The 14087-nt window shown below is 41.9% G+C and overlaps 1 protein-coding gene across 2 annotated transcripts in view; it reads right to left on the bottom strand.

Annotated features, from left to right (window-relative positions):
* The window catches only part of EVA1A (eva-1 homolog A, regulator of programmed cell death), a 202327-nt gene that overhangs the window by 90835 nt on the left and 97405 nt on the right, over nt 1-14087 (bottom strand). For both annotated transcript variants that reach the window (XM_059842995.1, XM_059842996.1), the window contains exon 5: nt 12961-13104. In XM_059842995.1, coding sequence (XP_059698978.1) covers nt 12961-13104 — 144 coding nt within the window. The remainder of the gene's footprint in view (nt 1-12960; nt 13105-14087) is intronic.

The following is a 14087-nucleotide window of genomic DNA, read 5'->3' as shown; positions in this document are numbered from 1 at the left end:
GACTTCAGGAAAAACATGTATGAAGAGCAGTCATGCCAGAAAACAAAGCAGTTTGTATGATCCTGGATTCAAAAGCCCCATGTATGTAAAGAGCTGGTGAACCTTTTCACAGCCTGGGACAGGTAAATAATTTTTTGCACCAGTCTGGCTTGAGAGTCCAAAGGCCTGGCTCAGCCATGAGTGTGTTGGTGTCAGCATGCCGGGTGTGGGGCGCAGTTTCTTGGCCAGCTGCAAAAAGAAGGTAACTCAGTCAGCCAGCCAGATCCATAAAGCAGCAGCTCACACTGTTATTAGAGGCCTGCCTCCCCATCTGGAAATTAAATGCAAACATATGCATAGGCCTAAGTGCTGCTTAAGAGAAAATCACTACCCTGACAACACTGAACGGGACAGGAAGGAAAGAAAAACAGAAAGTACAAACCAGTATCTGTGCCTTCCCCATTTAATTTTCTGTACTGTCAGAGGTACCCTCATATCTAATTCACACAACTTAAAGGACAAAGAATTATGAGGTGAGGAAGGAAAGAAAATCCATTTGTTTGTTAGTACTGTAACAAGCTAAGAAATATCTGACAGAAAATTTACATTACATGTGCTCCAACTCCAATTTACTAGGTGGTTCAATCCTCCCAAAAGATGGCCACAGCACTGCACCAACATCTTATACTTCATTCTTCATCGATACCCAAGGAGTCTGCAGAAGGTTTTGATCATCTCTAATAGGATAGAGGAGAAAATTTGCCTTTTCTCCCTGTGGGAATCAGATACAGCCTTCACAGAGCAGAAGTCAGGCCCTTTGATCAATATGCAGCATGTCAAAAAATGTGTGTTAGTATGTAATCCTGAGTTATATCCCTAGTGATTTGATTCTTTTCACTGGGGAAAAAGTAGAGAAGAAGAGAATTTAATATTAGTTCTTTTTCATAGTAATAAAAATTATAACAATAAGAAACAACAACAAAAAAAGGAAGATAAATGTGAGGCTGTCATTGAATTCATGACTGAGTGAATTATCATGACAGCAATGGATATGTCAGGCAGGAGCTTAACACCCGATCATTCTGAAGCTTCATGTCAATAAAGTTCAACAGCAACTGTAGGCACTGAAAGCAGAGACTCCTCACATCTGTGTGATCATGTCTGCACTCGATGCATAAACCAAAACGCCAAAGCGCCAGGGAGGTGGGGAGGCTGCTGCTCTCTCTGCCAGATGCTGAGCAAACAGCCCCAGGGTGTAACCACACCAGGCAGGAGGAAACACAGTGACTGCCCAAGGAGCTGATGATTGATCAGGTTTAAGCAGAAAACCTCTTGCCCTTAGGCCCCCTCCACTGGGCCATGCTGACTACCATGACTGGGGAAGAGATGTAGTAGGGGGTTGCCCTTTTGTAAGCTGTTATTTTCTTTCTAATTTTTCATGGACCTTTTTAAAAAAGGCATTTCTTGTCCACTCCAGGAAGCTTTTTTTTTTCTTCTAAAGAAAATACTTGGAGAATTTCATCAAAGCTTGAAGCAAATACATGTGATCCAGGGATTAAATAGTGCAATCCCCATTTAGAGGTTGGTCCTTGATACATACTCCCTGGGTCCCTGCAAGCTATGAGTTTATCCAGGCTGGGGAAATTTTTGACCCAAAGCAGGTTTGTTGGACTCCAAATGAAGCTGCATACCAGTTTTCTGCCTCTCCCTGAGGCTTTGGCTTGAACCAAAATGGAGTGACACCCATTAACAAAGAGACTCCAAGACTCTGCCCTCCCACCCTTGCTCCTTCCCCTCCAGGCAGAGACACCAAGGTCCATCTGCTGGGATTAACCAGCCTTCAGAGCCTTTGCAGGCAGCTGGGAGATGGCTTTCAAAGATAAGAGATGGCCCAGGGTGGGCTCAAGGGTAAGGAATTTAGTTAAATATCTTTGGAAGGGATCTAGTAGGATTTGCTTCCTTGTTTATATTATGCAGTATCAGCCATCCTTAAGGCTCCAGGCCTGTGTGTCAGTAAAGCTGGAAACACAAGCAGCCAGCAAAGGATCCTGATACTGCTCCTCATGATCCTGTCCTCCCCATGCAGAAATGCTTCCCTCCTCTGACATTCAGAAACTCCTACATTTTTTGGCTCAGTTCACCTAAATGAGGGATAATAAGTGAAATACTGAGCAGCAGGATACTTGGGACTGAAACTGCAGAGAGTCAGCTTTTCTTCCTGGGTAATGGTGCTGCTGCTGCCCAATGCTGAAACAAGTCATGGCTAATATATGGCAAAGAGATTTTAAGTCTCTTCTGGCCCCCAGGGAGAAAATAATCATAAGCCTGCTCAGTGTTTGTGAAAAGATACAGGTAATTGTGGAAAAGAGCAACAAAAAGACAATTGAGTGGCTGTGTAAGTTGATTTATGAGGGAAGATTAAAGGAGCTGAACATGAATGGCTTAGCTAAACAGTTACTAAAACAGGACATGAAAAGTAGCCCCTGTCAACAGTATTTGAAGTGTCTGTCTGAAGGGGCATTAACTGTTTGGGTGTGGATATTTTGAATAAATGGAGGTCTTGAAAAGGAGGTTGGAAATGCAAGTGCCAGATGAATGTTAAGGAAAGTTTCCCAAAGAACAAAACTTCCATGGCAATCTCCTCTCCACTGTAAGGTGGGATGCCCCCCAAAAGGTCATCTGTGCTGAGCAGACATGACCTAAGGAACTTCTGGGAGGTGTCCACTCTTAAATGACTCACTGGCATCCCCATCTCTAAGCACCAGGGCAGAGACAACCAGACAGCATGACAATAAAAGCCCATTCCAAAACTTGCCTACAACCAGAAGATAAAATACCCATGCCTTGGGCTTCAGAGATCAAGCAGAAATGAAAGAAAATGTCCAAATTGAGGAGTTCCCTGGAGTTCTCTTATAGTACTGCAGGATGATGTAGGGCTGGGTTTGTTCACAGTTAGTGAGTAGACTCATAAAAGTCAGCCTCTACACTCGGCCATTATTTGGCCTCTCCCAAACAAGAACTTGAACTGGAATAAGGGAAATTATTTTTAGTAACACTAAAGAGACCCAGGTTGGTCATCATTCAGCTGTTATAAATCACATAACTCACACAAGGCACAGCACCCTCCTCCCTGCGTAGCCCACACAGGATTAGTGGTTTGACTATGGAGAGCCACACCTCAGGTTCAAATCAGCAGTGAATTAGAAATTAACTTGCCATATCCTACTGCTTTCTTTTCTTTCATGTAATCAAAGACTGGTCAGGAAACACTGCATGGTGAGAATTCCACCTGGAGAACAAAGCATGTATCTACTCATCTAACAATGAATATACATTGCACAGAATATATGCTTATAAGACAGTTGACAGTTCTTACCTTTAGCTGCCATGACACAAACCCCTGTGTAAATGTTCTCCACACCCAAAATGAGACTAACACTTTCTCCCAAAGTTTGGCTGGGCCTGCCTATGTAACATCACCCACAGCAGGAAATGCTTCTTAGGGAGTGAGTGCATTGCACAACAATCCTTGCTGATGCCTGTAGCTGTGGTAACATTCATTAGTGCACTTCCCAGCAGTTAAATTACACATTTGATCATAGAATCATAGAATCATTTAGATTGGAAAGGGCTGTAAGATTGAGTTCAACCATTAACCCAGACAAGTTCACCAGTAAACCACATCCCTCAAATGTACCCATGCCCATGTAGCTCTCATCAATGGGCTACAGACACCCCTGAGTGCCTTTTATATTGATTTTCTATTACAGCAGCAGCTCACAAGTGGTGTACCAAGACACCACTACAGAGGTGTCACATATATTTGCATCTTGGGTAACCTTCAAAAAACTGCTATTTTTTATTCTTCTCTCTGTCCTGGTCTTCAAATTATCTTTTCATGGTCAGGAAAAAATTTTCCAAATTTTCATTTTCCAAATCCCAGAGGATTTCCTATTTGTTTCACATTAAAGGGGAGAGAGGGCAGTAGAAACCAGCAGAGCAGTGGTAGATGCACAGCAGAGAAACGTGCATGTGCTGGCAGAAGGGCACCAGCCATGAATCCTTCTGTAAAGGGTGGAAGGAAATGTCATTGTCTTGATACATTTTAAAAAAGGGGAGGCAAATATACGTAAATGCAAATATATCTTAATTGGTCATGGTGTCAAATGCTCCCTTTAAATTTAATCTAATGTGTGTTTCACTGAGCTGTCAGCAATCTCCAGTAGCCTCCAGGCACTAATGAGTGAGCATCAAGGTGTCAGTGCTTCTGGCATTAACCTCAATTAGGAGGAGTTAGGGTGATCACTGAATCAAGGGTCAGCCATTCATGGCTGACACATTCCTCTGGCTGCAGCTTTCAGTCTCCTGCTTGAAAAGGGCTGGCAGACTGGCTGCCAACCTCCTCACCAGTAAAGAAGTCTCATACCTGCCAACATTACTGTAATTACTATATTTGAAATCTGCACAGGTCTTAACAGGCATGGAGACACAAGAGTAATGCTATTTACGAGGCTATTCAATGTGATTCCCAGGTAAAAAAATAACCTGTGGTATTAAAATTATAAATATCTATTACTTACTCATGGTCAGAATTTTTAAAGCATCATTAAAGGCATCGATATGACAAAGAATAGAAAGTCTACACAGCAGGGTTAAGCTTACAGGGGAAAAAAAATCACCACAGAGATAACCCGTGTAATTTTAATTCTGCTCCACTTGTCTCTCTTCAGAGTTCCTGAAAGATTTCCTTTAGACATATGACATTCAGATGTCCTCTTGCACAATCATTCTCAGACAGATCTGCTTTTCTGGGGTGAAATCATGGGTGGATCATGAGTGATTTTGAGACTGCACCCCTCCTATTCAAGCATGGAGATCTCAGGACAGCCAGGCAGAAGCCTCCAGACCCACCCCAGGCCTGAAATCCACTCTCTAAATAGCAGATTGCTGTTCAGCTTCAAGGACTTGGGCATATTTTTGGCAGAGGAAATCATTCTGTGAGAAAATCTATTTAGTAACTTTAAAGTTGTGTCAGCCACCATAAAATCTTGGTTACATTACAGTTTAGCATTACAGTTATTACAGTGGAAATTACAGGTCCATTATAAAACATTTCTTAAATTTATAAAATATATTAATAAAACCAGAATGAAAAACTAAAGTCCCACCTGTCTCCTTCTTATCACCACTTCACTAAAACAGACTGACCATTCTTCCCTGCTGTCTTCCCCTGTGACTTTTAGGCCGCAGGCCTTAACAAATGAAACAAAACAAAATAAAACCTACAAAATGTAGAGATAAAAGGATCAAAGGTCTCAGTTGCACACACCGCATGAACAGTGGAGCTCAGGGATTGCAGAGCACTTTAGCTAACTCTCTATGGAACTATTACCATAGCAGAAGCTCTCCCAGAGTTGAAGGACCACAGCAGCGGGTTTGAAAACCTTCCCTAATTGTAAAGTAGCACTTGTCTTACAGCTCATTCTGCTTAGGATCATCATAAAAAGTCCTTTCAACTCCCTCTCTGACCCATCTTCTTTCCTCCCCATCCCCAAGGCAATGATTTTTATCTCCGAGCCTCCATTTCTTCTCTGCAGGAATCAAAGGGGTTTCAAGCCTTTCCCTTGAGGTGACAGCATTACCTGTTCCTCCTCCACCTGAGATGCAGAGCTCTGCTTCCTCAGAATATTTATTTACCCTAATCTGTCTCAGACACAGGCTCATTCTGCCCTGGTAATGAAGAGTTGCTGTGTCTGGGCCAGCCAGGCCAGGCGTGTTCGGACTCTCCTGGGTCGATCCATATCAAGCTACAGTGAGCTGTGCAGTAAGAAAAGACAAACAGGAGCAGCACAACGACAGTTTTCAATTACCTGATTTACCTTCAGCTCAAAACTAATAAGGCTGTTTGGGTCAAGTTTCACATCCCAGTGCAATCACTGCTCCTTGTCCCTGTAGCATGTTCCTCCTTGGTGCAGGATGGCAGAGCTGCTGTGGCCTGTTATGAGCAGGTACCTCCAAGCCCATTAGTAAAGCATTGTCCCACTCTTCAGCACTGGCCAGCAAAAGAGACAGCATCTTGCCTTTGCCCTCAGGTAATCCATGAACTCCAACAGATCCGTGCCATGAATCCAAAGTATGAGTCTTGCTGACTGAGGGGATTCTTCTTTGCTTCTTTTTGAGATGCAGGAAACTGCACCCTCAAAAATTATGAAGTCATCATCAAAGGTGATAAAATCACAGCCTCAGAAGTCAGAAAACGTCAGCCTTGAGCTATCTGGTCACCCATAATGGTGCTTTTTTTAGTTATGCTGCCACAGCTTTTTTAACAGGTTCTCTTGAATTATGAGTAATTGTGAATGTGAGGTCTAAGTTTCTGAAAGGAAAACAAGCTCTTTGCTTTTCTTTCACCTGGATGGAAAAATGCAAAAGTCTGGAAGGAGGGTCAACAAATCCATTTGTTTGCAGAATCTGGTAAAAAATATGCATCACCAGGGAAAATCCATTCTGCCCCCTCTGCCATACCACCAGATGCAGTCCTTGACACTTTAGAACAAATCTGACCTCGAGAACAGAAGTCTAAAAGAACAACCAGCCAGTCAAAGAAGTCAGCAAGTACATTGACCCCATCCTAACTCCTGGAAACGTTTAGGGAATTAATAGAGATGAAATGCAGAAAAAAGACCTCAATCCCAATCAAAACCAGTTAATAGGAAAACCCATCTCCAAACCCAAGTGTAGAGATTGATATAACCATGAGCTGAGGTGCCAGACACCAAGCTGCTATTGGAAAACTTTTTCAACATTAACACTCATGGCTAGAGGTAATTTCTCAAGAACTTAAACAAACATTATGTTCCTCTCTTACTTGGATGAATAAGAGTTGGAGATCTGTCAGAGTGGGAGTGGAAACCAATAAATATAAGGACAAAACACTAGTATTATCATTACATAGAAATGATAATTTTGACAAAAAAAACATTTGCATAAGAACACGGTGGCTGAAAGCATCTAACCAGCTCATGAAACCATAGAATCCATGAATGGTTTGGGTAGGAAGGGTTCTCAAAGTTCATCTAGTTCCAACCCACCCCCGCCATGGGCAGGGACATCTTCCACCAGAGCAGGTTGCTCAAAGCCCCATCCAACCTGGCTTTGAACACTTCCAGGGGTGAGTGGATGTAGATGTAGATATCTGCATGGTGGAGGCTCTACCTGTAGATAACAATATGCCAGCTAAGCACCAAGACCCCCATTTACAGTCAGTACAGGAGAACTGTCACTTCAAATATGCAGTTCATCTCTTTCAGGCACTTACTTTAGGATGAGATGATTTGTGCCTCAAAAGCAGCTGCTTCTCCACATTACCTGTAAAAGGAGTTTTTCTCAGAAGGGGATGTGCACACTATAAATCTCTATGGCTTATATGTCTACACTTGGTCAAATGAATCCCACTTCATGAATATTTCAATATTTGTAGTCATTACATGAGGGTTGGATAGCTTTTTTAAAATACTCTATACCTTGAAGAGAAGCATAGGCTTGATACAAAAATTACTTGACAAACCTCTATTAACTTAGGAAAATATGACAAAGGATTTGAATAGATGTCCTAAACTATGTCTGAACTCAGTGTCTCAACAATGAAAGTAGCCACACGGAATTATATCATATCATTATTCTGTTCTTTATTTATTTGGCAGGTCAAACCTATGTGGTTGTGCATTTCAAATCTACATGTTTGTGAGTTCTGCTTCACAGCATTATACAAGAAGCCCAGTTAAACAAGCATTATCAGACATTATACATTCAGTGGAACATCCCTAGAGGTAGATTGCCTAAAATGTTTATTTGTTTGTAAACAGAAATTTTATTTCAACTTTTGAAGAAAGAAAGTCTGCATTAAACATTCTATGCGTCTTTCCCTAGCAAGACCCTGCCTGCATTGCCCTGTTTCAAAGGGGTGAAAAAGGCTTTTGTTTTTTCTTGGAAGTCTGGAATTGCTCCTTTTCTATTTTATGCAGGTCTTGGAATTAAGTTTTATAGCATCAGAAAGTGCTTTTTGCAGTGATAAAAATACATTTTCTGCATTCATGAATTCATAAATTTTACGAGCAAAGGAACCATTACATTCATCCAGCCTGAGGCATTGATAGATTTACTGCACAGGAGCTAATGGGCCAGAGCACAGTCCCTTTGAGATGACAGGAGAGAATTTGTGCAGCTTTTTTCCCTTCCTCCTCATCATCATCATGAGGGCAACCACCTCAGAGCTGCCTTGTTCAACAAAGACCCTGCCTCTAGTCCGACTTGAAAGAACATTTCTTTAAACACATTTTAGAGAAAGCCAAGCTGCTTTCCCAAGCACTCAGAGGAAGCAAAGGTCAGCACACCCCCATTGCCCCAGAGCACCTCAGCCACCTCTCCTTGACCCCATCTGGTCTCCCAGCAGCACCAGACACCCCAAAGCAACAGTAGCTGCTGCCCCTGTGCTCAGGCTTTGTTCTTTACCTGCACAATTCTCTCATTGGGATGTGAAGCACTTGGCCCCTGGGACTCAGCTTATTGCCTCATAAAGCAGGATGGCAGGATTATTAATGTGGCAGAACTGCAGGGTTTTCCAAGCAATTTATGAGTTACCATGGCAGTTCATTAGCTCTCAGCCCAATGACCCCTTCCTGGCAAGCATGAATCAAGCAGGAGGCACGCACACATCTAAATGTACGACAGATATTCACATCAAAAACACATCCAAGGCCATATTTCCTCCATTTTGTTCAGCACATGTCCAACTGCAGCACTAAAAAGTCACCAGTTATCAGGACTGATAACCAACCCACTGAAGCACATCTAGACACAAAGAAATTCACAATCCCCCTTTTTTTATTTTCTTTTATTCTCATCAAGCCATTTCTGATGGATGCCTGCATTTAAAGAACAGCAGGTCCTTAGCAGAGGATATTTGCAGCCTGCATGGAATGCACAGGGAGGCAGGTCTGGCAGTGGGGACAGTGGGCACTCTGAATGGCTCCCTTGACTTTCAGTGCTCAGAATAAGGTTTCACTTTACACACAGACAAGCCCTTCATTCCCACTCAAGGAAGAATTTGAGAAAATATTTAACTTTCATGGTAATTATCCATAGGTCCTAAAATAAATCACACACTTCAACGCTTCCTTGAGTCCAAGTGGCACTGTGTGTGTGAAAAAATTCCACAGGTTTTAATGCAGTGCTCAGTTAGGACTTCAGCTCAGGCAAAAAAAAAAGCTACTCTAGCAAACTAGAGAGGAAAGAGATATAGAGAATTAAAGGGAGCCTTTGAAGTTAATAACTGCACAATTAAGAAAATGAAAACATTGTGAGCACAGTAAGTTTTATCAATAAGTACAAAACCACTACCAAGCTACTGACAGATATTACAAAAAATTACAATGTTTTATACCAAAGAAAGACAGAGACAAAGGAAGATGTTTGGGGGAAGAGGAAACAAGGAAAGAAAGACTTCTAGTAAGTCTACATTGTATTATTTTTCTCAGTTGCATTAATGCTTTTTTATTTTCTTTTCCACTCTAAGACCTTAAGGGTATTTTAAATAAAAGGCAGAACTAAAAATTTTATATCTACCTCTGTTACAGCTGCCACACTCAGAGCTCAACCTCACCAGGCCTTATGTGGTTCCCAGAATGAACTTGCCTTTTTCTTTTGAAAAAATAATTAATGTATTTATTAGTGCAGTAATGGGACCCACATACTGGAAAATCCCACCTTCCATACCATTCCATTAGCTAAATGTGGCTTTGGGCCAATTTTTTCTAATTCAGCTCCTGCCAAGGTTCAGGTTTGGAATGTTTTTATGTTGGAGGTTTTTTCATCTGTTTCCTTGGCTGGGCTAATGGGACCCTGATGCACACAGGAGATCTCTATCACACCAGGCTGCTGGGTGCTTGTTTGCATCAATCATCTCATGCATACATACAAACTGGTGGCATTTCCCTCTCAGCTAAGTAATGCCAACAGGCCTTGAACCCACAGTGCAAAGGGATATAATATGATAGGGAGAACTGCTGACTTGAGCCATTCCCACTGGTTGGAGTAATTACAACCAATATTTTAAAAAAATACAGCTGGCAAAAAGTTAGATGACACCTTTATTTAAGAACAGATTCATCCAGCAAAATTGTGTGTGTCTGGCAGGAATTCTCATGTCCAATAAAACATGGAAGCTAGAGGAATGAACCTTCAAGAAATATGGATGTGGCTTAAAGAAAGCAAAGTTCTTGCCTCATCCATTTACCTCTTGGAGATCTTGAATAGGGCCCAGGTCCTTCTGTCAGGCTAGAGAAGAACAGTGTGGACATGATGACCTGAGAGACCCTGCAGATGTTCTCCTGCCAGGACTGGGAGATAAGAGACCTCACCAGCTCTTCACTAGGCCTTGGGCTACATAGACACTACCAGTCTGTAACAGGGTCCCTCTCAGCTGTGACTTCTGCTAACAACTCACGAGCTTTTCAATAATATTACTTTTTGTCATCTCATAAATTACTTACAGCAGACTTTTTTTCATGAGTTACTATCAGAAGACATATTGGTCTCCTTCCAGTCCTTCCCACGCTTTAGTACCAGAAGCAGAGCTCAGCTGCTCTGTCCCTGTAGTTACTGAAGTTCCTCACAAAGGAAATATCTGCATGAAGTCTCTCCCACCCACAGCCATGTCCATCACGGTTCTTGCTCTCACCAACTCTCCTGAAGCAGCACAGCAGGTCAGCAGCACTGGACAAGGACACATGGCAGTTTTTCTCGCAGGTAAGACCAGTAACACATGGCAGGACATCTCTGCCACAGCTGGGCAGGCAGGGAGTGACAGAGAGGAGCAGACTGACTGCACTGCCTGATCTCAGAGAGTGATGAGGTCACTTACTTGAAGCAGCAGCAAAAAGAGTTGAAGTGATGCTTGCAGAAACCCATCACATTTCCCAAGTATGCCAGGCTCATTGCATCTTTCACTGATCTCCAGAAAACAGCAGCAAGAGACAACGTGTTTCCAAGTGCAAAAGATGGGAAACAGGGATATTATTGAGATGCAGGCAACAGGGAAGTGCAGTCATGCCCATTTGTCCCAGCCTGTCCCCTTTCACTCCCACAGTTTCAGTGAAAGTAGGAGAGCACTATGCCAGGAGCCATAATGTGTACAGCTTTAAGGAAACCTGAAACAAAGAGACAGCCAGCAGGAGGTTTTCTACACTGATATCATTCTCTAGGTCATGTAAATACCAAAATGTTTGGCTTTATCATTTCTTCTAAAAGAATTCCAGGACTAAGTTCTGTCTGGCACAAGCACATGGAACTGGAATTTGATTTCTTGTTTATTTCATTTTCACATGTTGAAGGACTTTGCTATTTGAGGCGAGAAATATGTGTCTGTTGATCACAAAATCCAGTTCAGAGACACGTCTGAGATCATGGTTTTGAAAAGGAGCCATGGCCACCTTCAAAGGATGAGGCAGATTTTACCAACAGAAAAGCAAAACATGCCATTTTGTGCTCTCAAGCATGACTCATTTCCTGATGCAGTTAGGCTTGGACTAGAGAGTTAAGGTCAGATTAAGAGCTCATTAGTGTCTTTTATAGTGGACTTCTAGAACAGGACCGCAATTCTAAAATAAGGGCATGGAGGCCTTTGAAGGAGAAATCCTCTTGGAAATACATCATGAGGCTCTGTTTGTTTTCCCTGGATTTTTGAGGGATGGAGCTCCTGTTTTGCCTTCTACATTGCCTTTGTTTCTGTCAAATCCCCATGAGGATAAGCTTCTCCCCAGCCTTTTTATGAGAAAAGTGATATTAAAATATCACCTTCCTGACTAGAAATCTCACAGGGCTTTGCAAAGATAGCCTTGCTACTTCTTGCTGCATCACTTCAAACAAAACCCAGCCTTCCTGCTACTCCTGCCAAATGAAACAACAGCCAGACAAGCTGAGAGCCTGATGCTCCTGCATCAATGTCTCTGCTCCTCAGGGTGCTGCACAGCCACCATGCTGCAGCCACTACACAAAATGTTACAGTGACTCCATCTCAAGTGCTTTCTGTCACTCAGCATGCTGCTATTACACACAGTGACCCACAGCCCCCTTGCTGTCTGAGGGCATTGACAACTTCTCCTTCAGTACATGAGCCACTGTCTGCTCAGCACATTCAGTACAGCACCAAAATTTGCACTTCCAGATGGATGCAGAAAGGAACACAGAGAGAGAGAGAGAGACTGAGCTGATCCTAGTGACAACTATGTAAGCAAAACCTTGAAGGAAATATTTTCAAATATGTCAGCTACAAATGACCAAAGCATCATCACAGTAAGAAGACAGATGTTGATTTTATACTAGAAAGCTCAGACAGGAACAATTTTTCCTCTGTTGCAAAATAAGATGATCAGTCAGGTAAGAGCACAGTGTCTGCTCAATGCTATGACTTAAGCTCCCAACTGAGAGCAAACTGTTTATTTTTTGTTTAATAACAGTCTTTTGTTAGAAAAATTGTTGCAATGTTTTCAGGAGTGATTTTCTACTAACACAGTGAATGAGGATGGTTTGGTAATCACCTGATTCTATGGTACAAAATTAAATAAATACAGAATAAAGTAATAAGGATCCTACTGATAACCACAGCTTTGCTCCAGGATGCCAAGATTCAGTGTGCAAATGTCCACTGAGCAGATTGACTTCACTGCCAGATTTTTCTGCCTTGCAGAAGCAGATGAATGGGTTAATAAATACCATTTTCACATTTTTTTCTTTTTCTATAGAGCCAATGAGTACAAAAAGTGACAGAATTAAACTGCTCTGGTGATCCAAAGGTTTTCCTTGTCGAAGAAAAAAGAATCACCACGAGCCAACTGGAAGTTCAACAACTCTTTGCATCTTATTCTCCACACAGCACTGCTCAACAAACATAGACCCCAGTGAGAGTTAGAGAATTTTGTAACTTACCACAGGTGTAGATGACATTAAGATGCTTTTGGATGCCTGGGTAACAAGGATCTCCAAATTCATAGGTGCTGGCATATATGCTGCAGCTTCTTTTCCCATGACAGCGCTTGATCATGAGCTGGAGAGCAGTGGCGGACTGACACTCTAAAAGGGAAAACAATACCTATCTGTGAATATTTGTCCATTTGCAACAGAAATTGCCTAAAAATCATTTACCAGTTGCAGACCTTGAGAGTACATACAAGATTTCCGTATTTAAAAGTCTTTGTGTTTACGTGAGAAAGTGTATCTGACTCTAACACACCTCTAATAAATTGAAAGAACATTGAAGAATAACACAAAGAAGGCTGAGAATAAAAGATGTTTCATCTTTGTAACAACCACAAGAGGCGTCACAAATCCCCCTCTCTGTCCCCTGTTGAAGACAAAGGTGATCAGTGTCTCTGCTCTTTGATGCTACACTTCTAAATCTAATGAAAATTAGTATGAGGTGTAATAATTATAATATTATCATCTACCATGTAAGTAGAAATATTGTTTTAATCACATTCATTCCATGCAAGTAGAAACATTTATCATATTAGAAATTTAAAATATGGGAAGTTCCGAAAGTGTTTTCCCATATATTTTTCTCTACCAGGTGGTTTTGCCTGTTTTCTTACCTAGGGTGAGAACAATTTGCACAAGATAAAGTCTTGAGCTTTTAGGTGTAAGACCAACAGTTTTCTTTCACTGTCCAACCAGGACCAAGCTCAGGGGGAAACTTGCAAGTAGACATTTCTTCAACATCAAATCACTGCTGAAAGGAACAGGAGAGCTACAGGGAATGGAATACAAACCCCTTTTGGTCACTAATTAGGAGGAAGGGAAAGGAAAAATGGACCTCAAACGGTACTGAATGCTAGAACCAGCATAACAATAAAAGCCAAGAAAGACACAGGAAAGCCACAGAAACCCAAGCCTACAGGGTTACATGCCCTTTTTCTCAAATCAAAGGCAGCATTTTATTTCACATGCTGCAAATGACAAAAGAAGAAGGCTTCATGTGAACATTTTCATACTGAATGACCCAAACTTCCTTAGGGGATTTCTGATCCAATGAGTGTCAGAGGTTTCAGTGGAAACAT

Source organism: Haemorhous mexicanus, chromosome 3 (assembly GCF_027477595.1).
Source record: "Haemorhous mexicanus isolate bHaeMex1 chromosome 3, bHaeMex1.pri, whole genome shotgun sequence".
NCBI lineage: Eukaryota > Metazoa > Chordata > Aves > Passeriformes > Fringillidae > Haemorhous > Haemorhous mexicanus.
This window is presented reverse-complemented; position numbering and strand designations above follow the sequence as displayed.